Source organism: Rhinolophus sinicus, chromosome 14, assembly GCF_057876585.1.
Source record: "Rhinolophus sinicus isolate RSI-liver-muscle chromosome 14, RSI-T2T, whole genome shotgun sequence".
Classification (NCBI taxonomy): Eukaryota; Metazoa; Chordata; class Mammalia; order Chiroptera; family Rhinolophidae; genus Rhinolophus; species Rhinolophus sinicus.
In genome coordinates, this window is record NC_142514.1 from 182,506,867 (window position 1) to 182,529,890 (window position 23,024).

At 43.6% G+C, this 23,024-nt stretch overlaps 1 protein-coding gene across 11 annotated transcripts; it reads left to right on the plus strand.

The window, feature by feature from the left end:
• The first annotated feature begins 430 nt into the window (after positions 1-430).
• Positions 431-22,589, plus strand: SPDYC (speedy/RINGO cell cycle regulator family member C). 11 transcript variants are annotated; one of them, XM_088789691.1, is made up of 10 exons: positions 431-773; positions 4,756-7,614; positions 7,747-7,854; positions 8,808-8,995; positions 16,977-17,099; positions 20,605-20,785; positions 21,059-21,117; positions 21,377-21,462; positions 21,571-21,742; positions 21,825-22,589. In XM_088789691.1, the coding sequence occupies exons 5-10, from the start codon at positions 17,064-17,066 to the stop codon at positions 22,305-22,307; spliced, it is 1,017 nt and encodes a 338-aa protein (XP_088645817.1). In that variant the 5' UTR covers positions 431-773; positions 4,756-7,614; positions 7,747-7,854; positions 8,808-8,995; positions 16,977-17,063; the 3' UTR covers positions 22,308-22,589. The 11 variants fall into 11 exon arrangements, with proteins under 11 accessions (XP_088645817.1, XP_088645820.1, XP_088645818.1 ...); XM_088789694.1 differs by having other exon boundaries at positions 4,756-7,420; XM_088789692.1 differs by having other exon boundaries at positions 4,756-4,956; positions 5,409-7,854.
• The last annotated feature ends 435 nt before the right edge of the window (positions 22,590-23,024 follow it).

The window sequence follows — 23,024 nt, forward strand, 5'->3', positions numbered from 1 at the left end:
GGGCGCGCCAACCCCGGAGACCTCAAGGGGATGGGCCAGGTCCCGACTACAGCCACAACCTAGGCACAATCCCGAATACTCACCAGGAGCCCAACGCCGCGAGCCGGCTCAATCCCCGCGACTGCGGAGGCGGCTCCGGTTAACAACACTCCCCACCCCCTGCGAGCCGGAACTTCGGGGATGAGACACCTCACTTCCGGCCGCGCGGGGCGCGGCGTGGACGGTACCAAGCGCATCCTTCCCTTTTCCGCATCGCGCGCCTTCCTTGGTGCGGGGAGCAGTCGTCCCACCACCGTATCTGGAGTTCGTGCCCACGGTTCGAGCAAGAGATGCAAGAGGTGGTGGAAGCGGAATAGGGCAACCCTGGAGGTGGTTGGAGTCCCCCTGTTTATTAGTCACAGATGGTACCGCCTCCGCCGCCGAGTGTTCTCTATCCAGTGGGGGACTCAGACTCTGAAAGTGGCTGGAAAAGAAGGAGCATTGTGTGGGTCGTACCACTTGGAGGAGGGAGTAGGCGAAGGATGGACATTACATGCTTAAGAAAAAATGTTTTAGAGACTCATTCCAGGGGGATGCACAACAGATTGGCAAATAAGATGCTTTCTTGGAAAACTGGATTCAGAAAATAAAAATTTGCTTCCTCCACGATCACCCCCAAATTGTGTGGGAGTGAGTTGGGTCCCCGTGGCTGCTACTGATTGGTCAACATAGAGTTACGCGGACCAATAAGAAAAAGAAAGGAAATTTGCTGGCCTATAGGAAGAGAAAAGCAGGTGAGAGGTTGCTAGGGGCGGAAGGCAGCGTTGCCTAGGACTAGGTCCAACCCCACGGGGCGGAGAGTGGTGAAGGCGCAGTCGGTGGGCGGGTGGGTGAACAGTGTCTGCCTTGGGGGGACATTTGCTGCGCCAGGAAGGGGCGGGGCAGCTAGGTGTGCCTCGGAGTGAGTAGAAGGCCGACCTTTAATGCCAGCTTATCTTAGCACAGTAATGTTCTGTGCAAAGGGATTGAGTTCCGCGCTGCATGCCCGCAATGCTCCCGGTGCCTGCTGCTTTGCTGTGCTTTATTGTTCAGTTCTGGGCCTTAGGCACAGCTCCCCCTCGTCTTGAGCTGCATTGTATTTATTTCAGTTTGTGACTCCGTCACTGCCAACCCAGACCGCTCATTGACAGTTTGGAGCTAGTGCACCCACTTTGCGCCTTGTTTCCGTCGTTTCATTTAATTATCAGTCGTTAAAGTTTATGAGCTAGGTGGTGCTATCCTAATTTTATATGTGGGACAATTGAGGTTCAGAGATTTAACAAGACCTATTCTGGGATTGGCACTGAGTCTGGCTGACTCTAAATTTCTGTACTGTTGGCCTCAGCCACCGTCACCACCACCTGCTGACTTCGATTTGCCTGATAACTTTAGCTTGTAACCTGTCACTGAGTTGGCGCCCCATAAAGCCACCTGTACCTTTCTAGTGACATTAGAATTAATAAATGAGTTCAACAAGGTTGCAGGATAGAAGGTTACTAATATGCAAAAATCAATTACAATTTTATACACCAGCAATGAACATCCCAAAAATGAAATCAAGAAAACAATTCGATTTACAATGCACACAAAAAATGCTTATGAATAAATTTAGCAAAAGAAGCATAAGATTGGTTCAGTGAATATTAACAAAACATCACTGAAACAAAATTAAATGTCTAAACAAATGGAAAGATACTTCGAAGGTACAGATTCCAAGACTTAATATTATTAAATGGCAGTACTCCCCAAAATTGGTCTAAAAATTCTACAGTCCTTATCAATATGCCAGCTGCCTTTACTGCAAAAATTGACAAGGTGATCTTAAAATTTATGTTGAAATGCATGAGACACAGACTAGAGAAAACAGTTCTGAAAAGGAAGAAGTAAATAAAGAGAAAAAAGGAAGAATGAAGTTGGAGTACTCATACTTCCTGATTTAAAAACTTACTATGAAGCCACAATGATCAAGACAGACAAATAAATCAATAGAATAGAATTAAGAGTCCAGAAGTAAACCCATTCATTTATGAACAACTGATTATGAACAAGGGTGCCAAGATGATGCAATGAGGGAAAGAATAGTTTTGTTAATAAATGGTGCATACACAAAAATTAGCTCAAAATGGATCAAAGACCTAAATGTAAGACTTAAAGTTATAAAAGTCTTAGAAGAAAACTTAGGCATACTTCTTCATGACCGTGGGTTAGATAATGGTTTCTTGGATATGACACCAAACGCACAGTAACAAAAGAAAAACTATATAAATTGGATTTCATCAAAATTTTAAAATGTGCTTCAAAGGGCACCATCAAGAAAATGAAAAGACAACCCACAGAACGGGATAAAATATTTGCAAATCATATATTCGATAAGGGACTTGTATCTAGACTATATAAAGAACTCTTACAACTCTAATAAAAAGACAAGTAACCCAATTTTATGGGCAAAGGATTTAAATAGAAATTTATTCAAAGAAGATATAAAAATGGCCACTAGTCACATCATGAATGTGCAAATCAAAACCACAATGAGATCCACTTCACACCCATTAGGATGTTATAATTAAAAAGACCAACTATAATGTGTTAGGAAGGATGTAGAGACATTGTTACCCTCATGCATTTCTGGTAAAATTGGACAGATGCTTTGGAAAAGAGTTTGGCAATTCCTCGATAAGTTAAATGTAGAATTACCACATGACCTAGAAATTCCACTCCTAGGTGTATACCCAGGAGAATTTAAAACAACTATTCACACAAACACTTGTACACAAATGTTCATAGCAGCACTATTCATAATAGCCAAGAAGTGGAAACAACCCAAATGGCCATGCGTGGATAAACAAAACATAATATATCTATACAATGGAGAAGTATTCAACTATAGACAGTAATGAAGTACTGATACCGGCTACACCACTGACACACCTTGAAAACATTCTGCTAAGTGAAAGAAGCCAGACATAAAAGGCCATGTATTACATCATTCCATTTATGTAAAATGTCCAGAATAATCAAATTCATATAGACAAAGTAATGGTTGTCTATATGGTTGCTAGGGGTTGGTGGAGTGGGGAATGGGAAGTGACTACTAATGGATATGGTTTTTTTGGGGGGCGGGGTGGCCTGATAAAAATGTTCTGTAATATATAGTGGTGACAGTTTCACAGCTTTCTAAATATACATAAAACCACTGAATTGTACACTTTAAAATTGTGAATATTATAGAGTATGAATTATATCAATAAAAGGCAAGGAAATGACAAAGATAAATGGAAATTAATAAAGTAGATAAAGCTAAAATAGAGAAGATTAATAAAGTTCAAAGAGGTTCTTTGAATAAGCTTTTAAAATAGACAAACCTCTGGCAAGACTGATCAAGAAAATTAAGTTAAAGTTACAAATAAACAATATAATGAAGGAAAAAGAAAAAAATGTAACCACAGACACAGCAGAGATTTTAAAATAGTAAGGATCTAGTAGGTGCATTTTTATGGAAACAAGTTTGAAAACTTAGGTGAAGTGAACAATTCCCTAGAAAATAAAAGATGTGTTAAAACTGGCCCAACACAAAATAGAAAAGATCCCATAAACAGGATTAACAACTAATGGACACGAGGGAACACGTTACGGTGATGGAAATGTTCTAAAACTGATTTATGGTTATAGTTGCACAACTTGGTAAATTTCCTAAAAATTCATTGAATTGTACACTTGAAATGGGCAAATTATATATGTAAAATATGCTTCAATAAAGTTATCTATTTTTAAAAATCATCAAAAGATTCCATAAACAAAGCAAAGCGACTGACAGACGGGTGAAGGCTAAGGAGGAGTACCCAGAATATGAAAAGAACTCCAAATCGATAAGAAAAGACAAGTAACCCAAAAGAAAAATGATCAAATGTTATACACAGGTAAACAGGAACTTTTATCACCAAAAAATGTGAAAAGATGCTCAACCTCACTGATGATTAGGTAAATGAATATTTAAACAAGAATAAGATATAATTTTTCATTCATAGTGTTGGCAAAAAGTAAAAAGTGTTAACATCCCCACGTGTCAAGAATGTGAAGCAAAATAACTCTACAGAGGCAGGATAAAGAAGAGTGATTTGGCGCTATCTAGTAAATTTAAACATGTGCCTACCCTTTATCCCAGCAACTTCACTCCCACATGTACAGAAGGAACATACACAGAGGATATTCATTGCTGCACTGTTCATATGTAGAGGAAAATTATAAACACCTAACTGTGCATCCTTAGAAGAAAATGTATAACTAAGTTGTGATTTAATCATGCAATGGAATACTGTACAGTATGGTGAAAATGAACAAAGAGATTCAACAAGCAGAAATCTCTCAAACACAGAGTTAATGAAAATAAGTTGCAGAAGAATACATAGTATAATATCACTTGCTACAGTAATCTTTACGTTCTATCAATCAAAACAATCAATTACCCAACCAATCAGTCAGCTGATCAACCTCAGTGTTTAATGTAATCTAAGCAGCAAAAGATTTGCACTCCTTGATAGGTTTGTGTGTTTAGATAGTCATAAGTTTTTAATCACTTCCCCCGCAGAGAGGTGGGATTTATTCTCCACCCCCTTGATTCTAGCCTTGGCCTGTGACTTGCTTTGAACCAATAGAATACAGTGGCAATGATGCCATGCCATCTTTAAGCTTATCCTTTAAAAGAACTGTCAGCTTCTATTTCCCTCCCTTGGAACCCAGCCACCATGCTGTGAGGAAGCCCCAGCAGTCCTGTGGGAGGCCCATGTAGAGGAGAATCCAGGCCCCAGCCAACAATCAGCACCAACTTGCCAGCCAAATAGTGAGCCATCTTGGAAGCGGACCCTCCGGTCCCAAACTACTCCAGATGATACCACATGGAGAAGAGCTGTCCACTCAAGGCCTTGCCCAAATTGCAAAATGGTAAGGCAGTAAATGATTGTTATTGTTACAACTTCTAAGTTTTAGGGTGGTTTGTTTCACAGCAATAGATAACCCAAACAGTAGGCACCGTATCTGGTGTGTGTCCCTGTTCCCAGACCCAGGTCCAGGGCCTGGTACAAAAGTAGAACTCAATGAGTATTGAAGGAGTGAATAAACAAATGGATGGATGGATGGATGGATGGAAGCATGGATGGTTGGATAAGTGAATGGTCTTGGGCCTCACTGCTCTGACATAAGGCCTTCCTAACTGGGCATTTGGATTCTTGCATGATCCGCTTCCAGCCTGCCTCCCCCATTCCCCATCATGCACTTTGTGTTGTGGCTGAACTTAACATGTTCCCATTCCCCAAAATCTGCTTGTCTCTTCAGCCAGCTTTCTTCTGTTTTGCTCCTCCTTTGTGTAAGATGCCTTCCCTCTTCTGTTTGCCTAGGAAATCCTTAGCACACAACCAGACAATGTCTAGCATCAGCCATGAACCTGAGTGAGTCTCCCCCTCCTCTTGGTGCCCATGGCATTGACCCAATGTGAACACAGCCTCATCTGACCGTATGTTGTAATTGCTCCTGTGTCTGGGATTAAAAATAACTTATTTTTAGGATTAAAAATAACTTCTTTGAATATGATGTAAATTGTAATGATAATCATACAGACCTTATGTATTGAGCTCTGACTGTCAGACATGGTTTTAATCCTCAAAACAATCCTATGAGCCAAGTACTATTATCATGCCTGTTTTATAGGTGAAGATACTGAGGCACAGATTAAGTAACGTGCTCAAAGTTTGCACAGCTAATAGGGAAAGACAAAGGATTTAAACCAGGAAGTATGACCTCACAGCCCTACTCTCACCCTCTGCACTTTGCAACATGCCTATTTTGTCAATCCTTGTGACAACTTGCCATTTCATTGATGAGAAAGCAGAGGCTCAAAGAGGCTAAGGAATTTAGCCCGAGTCACCCTGCTGGAGAGTTGGCTCAGCCAGGACTGTCTGGTTCCTTGACATTTCACAACGCTGCTCATGAGCTGTCAGACCCCACAGTTAGAATCCAATTCCCCAGTGTCTGTGGTGAGTTCCACTGCCAACCTAAGCAGTGTCTGGGGGCTGTCCTTCCCAACAGCCTCTGGGCAAAGCCAGAGAACAACCACCATTAGGGTAGACAATGTGGGTGTCCTTGGAGGGCAGTGCAGGGACAGGAAACCCAAATCTCTGCCTGCTGCTACAGAGGGCAGGCAGCCATGTGTGAAGCTGTGTCAGGACTCTTAATTCAGGCCAGGGTGGGCATCTGTGAAAGGGACATAGACTACAGGGGTCCAGGAACAGGACCTATTGCCTAAGTCTAGTACAGACAAAGAAAGGTGTTGGAGGCAATAAGGTGTGGGCTTGGGCAATTGGGGCATCTGGCCAATCAACACACTTTTATGGGACCTGTTATGTGCCGGGCATGGGGATGGGTGGTGGGAACTCAGTGGTGAGGAAAAAGACACTTTCCACCCTCATGAGCCTTTTGCCCAGAGCAAGAAATTGGGGGCCCACACTTTCCTCCTCCCTCTCACACTTGTTCCTCCCTCCTTCCCTTTAGAATGGTTGGAGTCTCCCTCCTCCCATTGATTCAGTCATTTATTCATCCAACAAGTATTTACTGAATGCCCACCATATAAGCCAGGCCTTGTTCTAAGTAGAGAATGTGTTAGTGAACAAATTGGATAAAAATCCCTGCCCTCATGGAACTTAGTCATAAAAGACAACAAATAAATAAGGAAACACTTAGAGAAGTGATGACTTTGGAAAATCAAAGGGAGGTGGAGCAGATGAAGAGGACCCAGAGTGTTTGAAAGGAAGAGAGACAGTTCTCCTATCCTAGCAGGAGGTGTATACAGATGTGAATTCAAGTAGATACAGGAGCAGGAAAAGGGAAAGAGTGTTGGAGGTTAGAGGAGCGAGAAGTTGTGATTAGTTATTTCAGAAAGAGGGTTGGGAACTTACTAGAGAAGTGCAGAAGTACTGCCAGGAAGCGTGAGTGCCCGAGGAGTCCTGTGGCCCTGAGTTCAAAGGGAAACAACCCTCTGGTTATCTAATTTGCTTTCCCCTCTGGTGCAAGTACCAACTGGGTGGATGGGTGGATTCAGCCCAGGTTGGAGTCTCCCAGATGTGGTAGTTTTAGGATATGTTCATACAGAATGTATGGACAAGTGGTGAACCCTAATTCCCCTCTCCTTGAGTGTAAGCCGGACTCATTGATGCACTTCTAATGAGTAGAATAAAATGAAAGTGATGGTAAGACTTTGGAGACCTGGTCACAAAAGGTTCTTTGACTTTCTGCTTGTTATCTGTCCTGGATTGCTTGCTTGGAGGGAAGCCAGCTGCCATGCATAAAGACACTCAAGCCACCCTATGGACAAGTCTACGTGGTGAGGAACTGAGGCCACGCAGCCAACAGCCGTGTGAGTGAGCCCCCTGGGAAGGGGATCCTCCAGCCCCAGCCAAGCCTTCAGGTGACTGCAGCCCTGGCCAACATCTTGACTGCAAAGCTCATGAGAGACTGTGAATCTCTCCCAGCTAAGTTGCTCCTGAATTCCTGATGCACAGCACAATGAGATAATAAACTGTTCTTTTGTTTAAACCACAAAGCTCTGGGGTAAGTTTTATACAATAGATAGCTAACACACCTGGTGTCTTTGATAGAAAGAGGAGCAATTGAAGGGCAGACTTCCTCTTCGCTATTAGAGAACCCAGGCTCCCACTATCTTGTGGCTCTGTCACCCCGCAGGGGCCCTTGGAGTTCAGTGGAGCTCTGCGTTTGGCTGGAAGTCAGGGATACGGAAAGCGAAGCAGATCGGAAGAGAAGGAAGTTGTCCAAGGCCATGCCTGATAATAGGTAATAACAAGTAATGAAAAATGGGATAAGAAAGTGACATTTTAGATGAAAACATAAGATGATTAGAGGGTAGGGTAGGTGGAAGGGAGAAAGGAGTAAGGATCAGGGTGCGGGAGGACCTCTGGCCTGAAAGTCTGGGTGCAGTTTAGGAAACAGAGAGAATCCCAGGGTGACTGGAGCTTCGGGAGTGAGGCTGAGAATGGCAGAAAATGAGTCTGAAGGGGAGGGCGGAGCCAGATCACCCCGCCTTGGAAACAGCCTCTTATTGACTTCGGGGTTTGTACTAGGGTCAGTGGAAAGATACTGCAGGGATTAAGGAGATGGTGGAGCAGATCTGCCCTGGAAATGTCATCCTGGCCGCAGTCGAGTGGGGCCTGGAGGAGGGAGAGGAGCGCCAGCTGCCGCAGGAAGACTGGTCAGGGAGCTGATATGGCCGCTGACTTGACGGAGGGACAAACAGACTGTTCTGGGTTGGGCAGGGTGCCCCGAGGTGGTGAAGGTGTGGAGGGCCAGAATGCAGGATTTGATTACGTGAGGGGAGAGGAACAGGGAGAAGCTAAGTGACCCCAGGCTCCTGGGTGAAAGGTAGAATTAGTCTGTAAAATGGGTAATCCCAGAAACAGCACATTTAGGGGCAGCATGTTGAGTTCACTTTTGAAAATTATGAAATATGTGATAGGCACAAAATAACTGATGTCTACTATACATAAACAATGGAGTAAAAGAATAAAATAAACCCCCAACTTGAGAAACAACATTAGCAACACCATTGTTTCCCTGTTTCCTCCTCCCCCATCCCATCTCCTCCTCTCCCACCCCAAGATGCCACACCCCCAATTTTATTATTTTTAAACTCATTACTTTTATTTTTCTCATAAACCCACGTGGTTATTGTAATATAAATATGCTGACAAAATGTTCCAGTGACGAATTGAAAGGATTTGCTTTTTCAGTGCAAAACTGACTGCATTCCAGAGAAAGCTGCCAATATCTAGATCCCATCTCAAACGTTGGCTCAGACGTCTGCCCAGCCACTGCCTCTCCTGTTGCTCTCGGCCACATGTCCCCTACCGGTGTGACTGCCCTGTGGAGTCTGTTTCACTGGGCATAGCAACGTGTACTCTCCGAATTCACTGAGAAGGTGCAATTTTTCTTCTCTAATCTGTTAAAGGAGGACATTGTATTAATCAAATTTGTCATCTCTAATTTTGCATTTTCAGAATTCATCCACCTTGGGCACAGTGTGTTTATCTTTTCTATACATTACTAGATTCAGTTTACTAATAATTTACCTAGGATTTTTACATCCACGTTTATGAGCCTGCAGTATTTGTTTTTGGTGTCAAGCCTGCTACCTTTATGACATGTGTAGGGGGAGGTGGAAGGATTTGTACAGGGTAGCATTATTGGGTCTTTGAGTGCTTGGTTAATCTGACTGGTGGAGCCATATAGGCCTGGAGTTTTCTTTATGGTAAGATTTTGTGTACTGATTCAATTTGTCCTGGCACTATTTGTTGAAAAGACTATTCTTTTCCTGTTGCAGTGTTTTGGCACCATTAGAGAAAATCAATTGACCGTAAATGTATGGGTTTATTTCTGGATTCTCGTTTCTATTCCAGTCTATTGATCTATTTGTCTATCCTAATGCTAGTACTCTTGATTATTGTAGCTTTGTAGTACGTTTTGTAATTGAGAAGTGTGAGTTGTCCAACTTTGTTCTCTATTTTTTTTCCAAGATTGTTTTGACTATTTTGAGTCTCTTGCACTTCCACATTAATTTTAGGATCACTGTATCAACTTCTTAAATACAGGCAGTTGAGATTTTGATAGGGATTTTGTTAAATCTGAAAATTAATTTGGAGATTATTTCCATTTAATAATTTAAGTTTTCTAATCCATAAACATGGGATGTCTTTCCGTTTATTTAGATCTTTGATTTCTTCAACATTGTTTCCTAGTTTTTCCACATACAACACATTTTGCATTTCTTTTGTTAAATTTATTTCTAAATCTTTTAGTTTTTGATGTTATTATAAATGGAATTTTCTTAATTTCATTTTTGCTTTGTCCACTACTAGTGTATAGAAATACAATTATTTTTAAATATTGCTCTTATATACTGCCGATGAGGAAAGAACTCATTTGTTTTTTTGTTTTGTTTTGTTTTTTAACTGGGGACTATTGGGGAACAGTGTGATTTTGTTTTTCCAGGGCCCATCAGCTCCAAGTCAAGTTGTTGTCCTTCAATCTAGTTATGGAGGGCGCAGCTCAGCTCTGAGTCCAGTTGCCATTTTCAATCTTTAGTTTCAGGGGGTGCAGCCCACCATCCCATGCAGGAGTTGAACCAGCACCTTGTTGTTGAGAGCTCACGCTCAAACCAATGTGAGCCATCCGGCCGCCCCTCCAGTAGCTCAGCAGCAGCTCATTGTTTTCAGTCTAGTTGTGGAGAGTGCAGCTCACAGGCCCATGTGGGAATCAAACCAGCAACCTGTTGTTCAGAGCTTGCACTCTAACCAACTGAGCCATCTGGCCGCCCCAGAACTCATTTGTTTCTTATTGTTTTTGCTTTTAGTGAATTCCTTCAGATTGTCTATATACAAGGTCATGTCATCTGCAAAAAGAAAGTTTTACTTGCATCTTTTCAGTTTGGATGTCTTTGATTTATTTTTCTTGCCTAATTGCTCTGGTAGAACCCCTAATACAATGTTGAATAAAAGTGGTTAAGAACAGACATCTTTGTTTTGTTCTTGATCTTAGGGGAAAGCATTCCAATTTTACTATTAAGTATGATGTTAGCTGTGGGTTTTTCATAAACGTCCTTTATCTAGTTGAGAAAGTTCCCATTTATTCCTAGTTTGTTGGGTGTTTTATCATAAGGATGTTGAATTTTGTCAACTGCTTTTTCTGTGTCCATTGATAGGAACATGTACTTTTTTCTTTGTTTTTATTAATATACTGTATTAAACTGATTGGTTTTTAATGTTAAACTAACCTTGTATTCCTAGGATAAACCTCTCTTGTATAATGCTTTTTACACCTTGCCAAATTCAGTTTGTATTTTGTTGAGGGTTTTTTTTTTCTTCCCTGTTCACATCAGGATAATACTGGCCTCATAGAATGAGCTGGGAAGTGTTCCCTCTTCTTTTTTTTTAGAAAAGTTTTTTAAGGTTTGGTATTAATTATTTTTTAACTGTTTGGTAGCATTCATCAGTGACACATAGCGACCTGGGCTTTTCTTTGTGGGTTTTATTTTTTTTTTAACAATTAATAGACTTTTTGGGTACAATTTTAATTTACAGAATAATTGTGTAGATAATAGAGAGTTCCATATACCTACCCCATACCTACACCCCCTACTCACAGATTCTTCTACTATTAACATCTTGTATTAGTGTGGTACATTTATTGAATGAACCAATAGTGATGCCTTATTATTAACTATAGCCCATAATTTGTATTAAGGTCACACAAAGGTGCCATCACCTTCAACAAAGGTGTTGGGCAGCTCTCTTGGTTTTGAACAGGCATGATGTTATGTATTCACCAGTACAGTTTTAGAATAGTTTCACCACCCTAAAAGTCCCCTGTGCCTCCCCTAGGACCACTGATCTTTTTACTCTCTCTATAGTTTTGCCTTTTCCAAAATGTCGTCTAGTTGGCATCATACAGTATGTAGGCTTTTCAGATCAGCTTTTCTTACTTAGCAATATGCATTTAAAATTAATCCATGTCTTTTCATGGCTTGATAGCTGTCTTAGTCAGGGTTGTCCAGTGAAACAGAACCAAAAACATGTGTATATAGGTAGAAAGAGATATTTTTAAAAAGTGGCTCTTGTGTTTATTGAAGCTAGCAAGTCCAAAGCCAGCAGGCTGGAGAGCAGAGAAGAGCCGATGCTGCAGTTCAATCTCCAGGCCAGCAGAATTCCCTCTTGTCAACTGTAATTGAAAAAGAAAAAAATAGAGTGAGAGAGAGAATTCCCTCTTGCTTGGGGGAGGTCAGTCTTTTGTTCTATGCAGACTTTCAACTGATTGGACAAGGCCCACCTACATTATAGAGAGCAGTCTGCTTTACTCAAAGTCCATTCAATGTTAATCTCATCCAAAACCACCCTCACAGAAATATCCAGAATAATGTTTGACCACACGTCCAGTCACCATGGTCCAGGCAAGCTGACATAAAATTAACCATCACAAAAGCTCATTTCTTTTTATCACTGAATAATATTCTATTTTATGAATAGATCACAGTTTTATCCATTAATCTATTGAAGGACATCTGGTTGCTTTCTGTTTTGGGTATTTATGAATAAAGCTAATATAAACATTTTTGTGCAGGTTTTTGTGTGGACGTAAATTGTTAAGTGCTTTGGTAAATACCAAGGTGTGTGATTGCTGGATTGTGTGGTAAAGTATGTTTAGTCTTGTAAGAAACCTTCAATTCTCCATCTTTACGGAGTAAGACCTTCCTGACTTTTCCCTCCTGGCACGGAATCCCTGTCCTAGGAGAGACCTGGAGCTTGAACCATGTGAATCCCGTATTTCAGGCCTGTCATGTCTGTCATGCATGGGGGAAACGATGACCAGTCCTCTTTTGCTGCATCTGCCTGAAATAGAGCTTCATGTCAAGGGGATGACAAACATTGATGGCTTGCCCTTCCTGAGGTGAAACTGTAGCTCCACACTGGGAAATGGGAATTGGAGTGGAAAGGGAGGCCCCTGTTTTCTTGGCCAACAGCCTGGAATAGAGTGCTTGGAGTGGAGCTTCCATGAGACAGTCAGTAGAGGTAGTGGGAGGAGGAGGGAGGGGAAAAAAGTGGGTTGAGGCTTAAATGCCACTGACTCTCACGTTCACAATAAGAGTCCCTTCAATGAATGCCTCTGCATTTGCTGGAGATGCCTTCAGAATAATTTCCAGACTTTAAATAATTGGGTTTTTTAAAATAATTTTTTCGAGGCTGCCGGATGGCTCAGTTGGTTAGAGCGTGAGCTCTGAACAACAGGGTTGCTGGTTCGATTCCCACATGGGATGGTGGGCTGCACCCCCAGCAACTAAAGATTGAAAACAGCGACTAGACTTGGAGCTGAGCTGCGCCCTTCACAAGTAGATTGAAGGACAACGACTTGGAGCTGATGGGCCCTGGAGAAACACACTGTTCCCCAACATTCCTCATTAAAATAATTTTTAAATAATAATAACTTTTTCCAGTTAAATGGTTGTTTTATTAGGGAGAAAGTCTACTGCACTTCTCACTCTGCCATTCTGGAAATCGATCTTAAGAGTCTTTAAAATGTCTTGTTCCAATGGTTATTTTCCTCTTGTCATTTCTTATTTGTATGTGCTTCTTCCTACACCCCTTCCCCTACCCTGAACAAGTTAGCTAGCAGTTTCTCTACTTTTCCCAAAACTCCAGGTCTAATTTCTGTTCTCTGCTTTATTAATCTCTGCTTATATCTTTATTTTTTCCTTCTTTGTGCTTTCTTTTGGCTTACTTCATTGTTCTTTTTCTAGTTTTCTTTGAGCTGGAAGTTTAATTCATTTCATTCTTTTATTTTCAATGATAAAAGTGTTTAGTACTATGAATTCTCCTCAGATCATTGCTTTAAATGTATCTCATAGAGTTTGATATGCAGTATTTTCATTATTGTTATTTTTCCCCCACTTCTTCCACCCTCCCCCCCCCCACTCTGGTTCAAGCCGTTGTTTCTCAGTCTAGTTGTGTAGGACACAGCTCCCTGGCCCATGCTGGTATTATGAGCCCCCCGGCTGAGGCGGTCTGTAGCTGGTCGGCCACTCACAGCAGCTCACTGCAGCTCTTGCTCGCTGATGGCCACTCACGCTGGCCCCCTGGCCACTTGGCAGCGCACGGTAGTCTGCAGCAGCACACAGCAGCTCACGCAGACCTCCGGCTCCTCCCGGCAGCTCAGCTCCAGGGAGAGCTGTTCACAATCTGAGCTGTAGAGGGCGCAGCTCACTGGCCCATGTGGGAATCAAACTGGCTGGCAACTTCAGCGTTAGGAGCATTGCGCTCCAACCACCTGAGCCACCTGGCCGGCCCCATTATTGTTATTTTTTAAGAAATTTTGGATTCAAGTTTGTTTTCACCTAATTTTGTTTTTGTCTTTATTAATAATTTCTCATATTATTACATTGTGCTCAGAAGATATTGTTTATATTTCTACTTTATTGAACTTACTGATGATTTCTGTGTGACCTAATACGTATGTATCAATTTTTTGTGAATTTTTGGTTCTTTGAGTTCATGGTTGTTTTTCCCAGTGGGAATTTTCTTCAGTTGATGTGTGTTGGATTTTATTTTCTGATTGTTTTTGTTGTTGGTGGTGGTTTTTAATCATAGCTCCCATTGATCTATTAATCTTCTTTTTTGCTCATTTGTGTGGTGTTGGGGTGTTTCACAAGATTCCCAGTTCAATAGCACACTCTTATGTCAATGTGGCAAAGTCCAGATATTTTAGTGGATTTTTGTTTGTTTGGTGAGGGGCGTGGTTTGTGTCTTTTGATTATTTTGTTTCTCTTTTGTCTTGCAAGACCCTAAATTTTTCCCTTTTGCTTTTTATCTCCCTTTATCATTCAATTACCTAAGGAAACTTCTCTGTCATTTTGGCCTTTTTTCTCCTCTCCCCAAACCTATGCATTTTAAAGACTAATCCTTTAAATCTCACATGTGTTTGAGTCCCTTCCTGTAATCTAAATTCTGATCTCCCAGGACATTTTCCTAATATTTTAAGACGGCAGAAGGACCTTGTCTTTCTGATGAAGGTTTTAGATCATCCTTGGGCCAAACTGCCAACTTTCCTCTTCTGGTTTTCTTGGCACAATATTTTGTGATAAGTCCCGGTGAGGTAATGAGAGGTCCGTGCTGGGATTCGGTGAGTTTCTTTTTAATTATGGTGATTCTGAAGTTTAGATAGTCTTGCTTTCAAGATACTATGCTGAGGCTGTGGTTTCTGCAGAGTTCTATTTCCCATTTTTGTTCTGATTTGTTTTGGGAGGAAACACTGGGAGATGGGGACCTAGGCAACCGTATGGCCCTCATCTACTTGGAAGTCTCCCTGCTCCTTTCGTGACTTTTTAAAGCAGAGCTTAGCTCATTAGCTTGCACAATTTCTTATTTTCTAATATACGCATTTGAGGCTATAAACTCCTCTTTAAGAATTGTTAGCTGTGTCCCCCAACTTTGACATGCAATATTTTCATCATGATTGCAATCTTAAACACCACAAATCTATTATCTAATCTATTTTCTAATTTTCATTGTGGTGTTTTACCATGACCCAGAAATTTCATAAAATGTTTAATTTCAAAATACATAAGATTATCCCCACCCCCTTTATCTGTTTGTTGGTAATGTTTAACTTCATTGCCTTATGGTCAGAAAACACAGACTGAATGATTTTAACTTTTTGAAATTAGTCGAGTTGTCTTATGGTCTAGAATTCGATCAATTTATTGGAAAATATTCTGCATATGATTTTCTGTATTTGTTGGGCACAGTCCTCCCTATTTGTCCACTAGGTCAAATTTGCCAGCCTTATTCTTCGTATCTTTTTTATCCTTGCTAATTTTTTTGTCTGCGTGTGCCATCAAATCTACAAATATGATTGTGATTTGTCTGTTTTTCCTTGTGGTTCTATTCATTTATACATCCATATAAATCTGTACAAATCTTTATTGCTTATTGATTTCATTTTTAAGAGTAAATTAATGTAATTACAATTATAATTGAAAAATAATTTTAAAAAAAAGAGTAAATAAAATTAAAATTGCTGTATATTTTTAAATCACTATGTAAGCACCCTCTTTTTCTCCAGTAATACGTTTAACCTGAAATTATTTTTTTCTGATATGAATATAGCAATTCCAGCTTTCTTTTAGTATTTTCATGATATTTTTTCTATTCTTGTACATCTAAACTTTTTATATCCTTTTGTTTTACTTTTTTATCCTTTTGTGTATCTTTTATAAATAACATGTAATGCTACAATAGAATTTTATAAACAGTATACTAGTTAGGGGCAGCCAGATGGCTCAGTTGGTTAGAGGGCGAGCTCTTAACAACAAGGTTGCTGGTTCAATTCCCACATGGGATGGTGGGCTGCACCCCCTGCAACTAAGATTGAAAACAGCAACTAGACTTTGAGCTGAGCTGCGCCCTCCACAACTTGATTGAAGGACAACGACTGATGGGTCCTGGAAAACACACTGTTCTCCAATATTCCCCAATAAATTTTTTTTTAAAAAGTGTATTAGTTACTTCAGTATAAACTATGCTGTGATAACTGTGGTAGGCAGAATAATGCCCTCCCAAAGATGTCTAAATCCCAATTCCTGGAAGCTGTGAACATATTATCTCACATGGCAAAAAGGACTTTGCAGATGTGATTAAGTTAAGGACCTTGAGATGGGGAGAATATTCTGGATTATTCAGGTGGGTCCAATTTAATCACAAGGGTCTCAAAAGGTCACATGCTGTGTGATCCCATTTATATAATTTCTTAACATGACAAAATTATAGAGATGAAGGACAGATTAATGGTTGCCAGGGGCAGAGTGCGGGGGAGGGTGTGACTGAAGGGGACAACATCAGGGAGTTCCTTTGGGATGATGGCTCTGTTCTGTATCCTGCTCAAGGCGGTGGTTGCCCTAATCTATGCATGTGATAAAATGATAGAAATAGACACCAAAAAATTGAAAAAGTGAGTGTAAAAACTGATGAAATCTGAAAAAGGTCTGTAGTTTTGTTGTACACCAATGTCAGTTTCCTGGTTCTAACTGTCTTTTGGTTATGCAAGATGTTACCATTGGGTAAAGGGGACATGAAAACTTTCCATACTTTTTTTTTTTTTTAATCGACATCTGTGTGAGTCTAAATTCTTTCAAAGTAAAAAGTTAAAAAAAGAAAAATTCTCTGCAATGTGGAGTGTCAGATGCCCAAGGCTGGCACTGCGGGGCATGGGCCTAAAGCCCACCCAGAGTTAAGGCGATTAGCCCACTCACAGACACTTACTGTCTCTAGCCTTATGTATGGAGGGGAGGAAGAGAGGTGGAAAACACAACTGGTCTGGGGTTCATTCAGTTTTACTGAACACCTTCTTCGTATCAGGCTTGGTCCAGAAACAGCGCTGGACCAGACAACCAGGGCCCTGGCTTACGCTTCAACGTGGGGCCTGGGCCAGGCAGCCAGGCTGAAATGTGGCTCTCCAACTCACTAGCTGTGCGGCTGGCAGTAAGTTACTTAACCTCTCGGAAACAACCCAACTCTGTGTTTTAGTTGCTGTTGTTTTCCTTTGTAAAATGAGACTATTAATAATAACTACTTCATGAAGACGTTGTGAGGAACATGTGCGCTGATTCAATTATAGCTTCTTTAGTAACATGTTTATGGTTCTTGCTCTGGAGGCCACTAGCGTTGCCCCTTCCTTTCTGGGAGAGGCTGACAACAAACACATGAGAATCACCCTCACAAACACAACACAGGGTGGCCTCATGGAGACCAGATGCGCAGGGAAGGCCTCACCGGCCTTACGGAACATGGGTGGCCACCCTGGTGGCCACAGGGACACCATTAAACCCAGAGAGACTAGAGACACAGAGACATAAGACACAAGGAAAGGAAAGACAGACCAGAGAGACTGAGAGACCGAGAGATTTAGAGACACCCACAGAGACTCAGAAACCCAGAGATTCCAAGATACCCAGAAACTGAGAGAGATCCAGAGACCTAGAGAGAGCCAGACACCAGGGAAACCAAGTAGTCCAGAGACCCAGAAACACAGAGATCAAGAGACCCAGAGAAATTAAGAGCTCCAGAAACTGAGGGTGACCAAGAGATTCAGAGACTGAGATCCAGAGAGACTAGGAGAGCCAGAGAGAGCCAAAAAAACCTAGAGATCCAGAGAAGCCAAAAGATTCAGAGATACCAGAGACTTGAAGAGATCCAGAGACCTAGAGACCCGAAGAGATCCAGAGAGACTCCAAGATACTGAGAGACGCAGGGACACCAAGAGACTTTGAGACACAGAGAGACCAAGAGACCCACAGATACTCAGAGACTCATAGAGGCTGAGAGTTCAGAGAGACCCAGAGAGATCAAGAGACTAAGAGACTGAAAGACCGAGGGACACAGAGAGACAGAAAAAAGGAGGGGCAACCCCTAGGAGTGAAAATCCACACTGGCAGCCAGGGTCAAAGCCCGAGGCCAGGAGCGAAGCAAAGATGGATGCCTGGACGTTCAATCAGGGAAGAGCCGTCGTGTCACAGGAAGGAGCCTGTATCTGGGGTCCAGCGCACACCTGGCCCTGTGCTCACTACCCACCTGACCCAGCCCACATTTCCTTCATCTTTCATTCAAACGTTAGGAGGTTGGGCCCCTGAAACTCGGTTTTCCATCTGAAAATTGCAATGAGAACCATAAAACCTACTTCACAGGGCCAAACACACATTGATTTGAGCCCATTCTGTTGACAGCAGTGGCAAGACTTTGAGCACAAATTATTAAATTATTTCTTGGCTTCCGCTTCTATTAAATACATATTTTAAAAGTCACGTGTCACCACCTCACACTCGTTAGGATGGCTACTATAAAAAAACACATAAAATAACAAATGTTGGTAAGAATGTGGAGGAATGAGAACACTTGTGTACTATTTGTGGGAATGTAAAATGGTGCAACCACTGTGGAAAACAATTTTATATTTCCTCAAAAAATTGAAAATAGAATTACCAAATGATCCAGCAATTCCACTTCTGGGTATACAACTCAGAGAACTGGCTCGAGATACTTGTACACCCATATTCATAGCGGCTTTATTCATAATAGCCAAGATATGGAAACAACCTAAGTTTGCTTGTTTGTCATTGATGGCTGAATGGATAAGCAAAATGTGGTATATACATAGAATCAATATTATTCAGCCTTAAAAAGGAAGGAAATCCTGACATATGCTACAGCATGGATGAAACTTGAGGACTAATATTATGCTAAGTGAAATAAGGCAGTCATAAAAAGAAAATTCTGTATGATTCCGCTTATATTAAGTACCTTCAGTAATTGAATTAACAGAGACAGAAAGTAGAGGGGTGGTTGCCAGAGCCTGGGGGAGGGGAAATGGAGAGTTTGGTATTTCATGGATATAGAGATTCAGTTCTGCAAGATGAGTTCTGGAGATGAATGGTGGTGATGGTTTCACAACAATTCGAATGTACTTAAAACCACTAAATTTAAAAATGGCTAAGGCAGTAGATTTTATGTTTTGCGTATTTTACCACACATAAAAACATAATAAAAATTGGGGGGAAAACTCACCTGTCAAATATGGAAAGCAATGCTGGTGCTGACTGTCACATAGGACTGTAGACAATGAAAGAGCCAGTGGCGACTTGAAAACCAAAAGGCTTAACGCTGTTGGTGGGCGGGGGCAGGGGTAGCTTGGCAGCCTTAGCAAAGGCCTCCTCTCCCAACCTGGAGCCACTGGCCAGGCTCTCCCATCTCCAAAGGATCTTGGGAAGGGGATGTGGCCTCTGGCAATTCTCATGCCAGGACAATTTCCTCTGGCTCCCAGGTTTTGGGATTTCTGGATCTGAAAAAAACACAGACACACCCAGCGACCCTCTCCCAGCAAGACACAACCAGTGACTTATCATTTACCCATCAGCCACTAGCAGCTGCCTAGGCCTCATTTCCACGCCACACCTTGGCTCTACTTTTGTAAAGAGGTGGGGAGGGGGCCCTGCCGCTTTCCAGGCCCTGGGGTCCAGCTGTCCTGCCTTCACCCCTCTTTGTATGTGATGAAACATTGAAGAATCTACCCTGGGCAGCTGGAGAGGCAAGAGGTGGAGACCCGGTTTACTCCTGGTAGAGGCCTAAAGCCCCACCCTGCTCCTCAGGAAGGGGCCTGATTGGTGGAGGGCCACAGGGGCGGGGCAGCTCTGGGGATATATAAATGCACCACCTGGCAGCGGAGCGTTATGCTGTAGGTCATCCCTGAGCTCAGGTAAGGCTTAAGACGGAGGCTGGGCTGCTTGTGGGATCCTAGATGGAGGCCCCCAGGTTGACCACGGGACAGATGGCACCTTCTCCTGAGGCTCTTAGGTGGAGTCTCTCTCTGTAGCTTGAAATGTTTGAGGTGGTCCCACCTCAGCTTGCTCTAAACACAGGTATTTGTATGATAACATTCCTCTCTCTGGTCTGTTTCCCTCTGTGAAGTAAGACGTTGGTGGTCCTGTCGAGTCTGCCACTTTGCGGCGTGGGGAGTGGGTAGTTATGAGTTGGGGAGCAAGCGGAGCAATGAACTCTTTTGGCTTTGGAGTTCAGACAGACTCCACTTTTAGGTGACTGTGAGTCTTTCGCGCTTGTTTTCGTATTTGCAAATGGTTTTTTGGTTTTACTTAGCCACCAGGATGAAATAAGGTGATGCCCTGAAAGCATTTAGCACAGCTCCAGGCACTTAGGATGTCCTCAGTGGGGCCTGTTGCTGCTGTGCTTACTCTCTGGCCTGGCCTGGAGTGCCAGAAGGTGGGGGTGCGAAGAGCTGCAGTCTCAGGATCTCTGCAGCATTTCTGGCCTCCTCACCCCACAGGCCTCCCAGTTTCCTTCTGTTCAGAGACCCCTGAGTCTCTATACCCATCCGTCCACCTTATGGACAGCCTCTGTCAGACCAGCCTCATCAACCCTCTTGACTTGTGGGGGGTGAGTGGGAAGATACTAAGTCCTGGGGCTGCCTTCTCTACAGGTCACCCGCCCCCACCCCACCCCACCTGCCCCCACCCCCCATGAGATGAGTGAAGCCCAAGACCCTGCCCAAGTTGTTGTCACCCAAGTAAAGCTGTGGGGCTGGAGTCATGAAGATGGGAGCAGTGGGTCTCTCCGTTCCCGCCAGCACCAGGAGCTCCAAGCTTTCCTTGGCCTTCTGGGTGAGTCTACTTGGGGGTTGGCAGGGAGGGGCTGTAAGGACCAAGTCTGAAACAGACCTGAGAGGTGGGATCTCAGCCTGCCCATGCAAGGGTCTGAAGTCCCTGTCTCTTCCCTTCCCAGGTGACTCTGGCTTGGCAGGTGTGTGGGGGAGTGGGGGTTCATGTCAGAAAGTGGATTTGGTATTGGCTTGGGCTTTGGAGCATCTGATGTCACTCTTGTCTTGTGAGAGGCAGGTGGTAACCCTAGTCTACCGTTTCTCTTCTCTACTCCAGAGCACAGTTTCCTTCAGGAATTCCTCTCCAGAGATCCCTGTTTCCAGATTTCAGATAAAGTATGGGGACACAGTGTGGGTAGACGTTGGGGTCACAGGGAAGGTTGAATTAGTGGGGTTTGTATGCTGCTAATTCACTGGGTCCCTGTCTGGGGGAGGGGGCACCTTTCTGTTCAATCCTTGTCTCTGCAGGCCTCTCCCCACCATTTTATCCCAGGTTTTCTAACCCCCACCAGAACGTCCTTGGGTGCAAATGGGCCTGGCACAGTCCCCTCTCCCAGTGCCTGACTCTAACCTCTCCTCCTTTCTGTGTCTGCAGTATCTCCTGGCCATAGCGCTGGTCTACTTCCGACGCGCCAACCTGAAGCTCAGCGAGTACACCCGCAGCAACCTATTCTTAGCACTGTGAGTGTCTGGCCTGGTGGTGGAGACACTTGCTCCAAGTTGTAGGATGGGGCAGGGCAGATACTTATAGCCTCTGCTCCCCTCTGCCATCACCATTTCTGTGGCCAGGTACCTTGCAAACGACATGGAGGAGGACCTGGAGGAAGCCAAATGTGTGATTTTTCCCTGGGCCCTGGGCAAAGATTGGCATCATCAGGTGGCAGACTTCCTGCATCAGAGGGACAAGCTGTGGGCACGGATGGGCTTCCGGGCCGTCGTGAGCCGCCAATGCTGTGAGGAGGTGAAGCCCCGCTGGCATCTTGGGGTTGGGGAAAGAGGCTGGACCTCTCACCCCCATTTACCATTCACTTTATTCATGCCAGGTCATGGCCAAGGAGCCATCCCACTGGGCCTGGACTCGGGAGAGGCGCCCCCACCATGGTGGGGCTCAGAGGAGCGGCCCAAAGGCCCAGGTCCCCCTCCCCCGGGGCCCTGGCCTCTCGCCACCCCACTGTTCCCTCTGTAGCTTGCTCCCTCTCTGTAGCCACTGCTGCCACCAACCCCGGCCCTTGGCTGTCTTACCCAAGTGTTCTTCCTCAAACCCTGAGTGGTACCACCCTCCTTCCCATACTTGTCTCTCAGTGGCTAAAGACCCCTGGGGTGGGGGCTTCCTCATGGTCCTGCCACCCCAGCTGCATCTGGAGCCAGGCACCTACACCTTCCACAGTGAGTTGGGGACAGGAGCTGAAGGGTGTGCTTGGGAGCCTGGGAGGCAGGTGTGGGTTCTGAGAGAATGGGAGGAAGAGGAGCCTGGCACCAGCAGGCCTGGGCACATGTCCCGGCTCTGCCACCTCCTCGCTGTATGAGCTTGGCAAATTATCTCACTGAGCGTCTCTCTGTCTTTCTTTCCACCAGTCCTCCCAAAGCCTCCGCCAGTGCCCTAGGCATTGACTTCTCAGGGTGAAGAGCATCTTGCCTGCTTGCCTGCTGAACCGACACTCTACTGGCTGTGGCCCCCCAGCCTCCTGTCTTGGCTTCAGGCTGGCAGAGCTGCCCAAGACCCCTGCCCCTTCCTCTCAACCTGAAACTTGTGCCCACTCTGACTTTGGCCCCTCTAATAAACTCGTGTCCACAGGACACCAACTATGCTTAGGCCCTGGCCTGGCTCCTTGACCTAAGGAGGGGGGTAGGGAAGAAGTTGGAGGTGAGGGGTTCTGCCAGGTTTAGGTATCAGTGGTTGAGACCCATGAGCACACATGCTATAGTAGCTCTTTCCCTTTCCGTTGGTGGCCAGTCATCCCAAGCCTCAGTTTCCTCTCTATAACATCATCTATGGATGATGAGATCTACACAGTGTAAATGGGACTGAATGAGATTAGGTAAATGCAGCCTTTAGAAGAGAGTTAGGAGACTATTAGACAAAAAAAGCTCAAATGGAAAACAGCTCTATACTCAATTTAGAAATGCCTGCAGGGCTAGGTCTGTTTAGGAATAAGATTTGATTCTTGCCCTAGGCTGCCATCAAATATAATGTAATTATTATAATAGAACACCCCCCAAAACAACAACAACAACAACAACAA

Excerpts from the sequence above, each read along its gene's own strand:
- SPDYC (XM_088789689.1), top strand. The coding sequence starts at position 16,275 with ATGGGGAGAATATTCTGGATTATTCAG. Across the intron at positions 21,463-21,570 it reads AGCAACCTATTCTTAGCACT|GTACCTTGCAAACGACATGG; the intron begins GTGAGTGTCTGG and ends TTCTGTGGCCAG. Across the intron at positions 21,743-21,824 it reads GCCGCCAATGCTGTGAGGAG|GTCATGGCCAAGGAGCCATC; the intron begins GTGAAGCCCCGC and ends TATTCATGCCAG.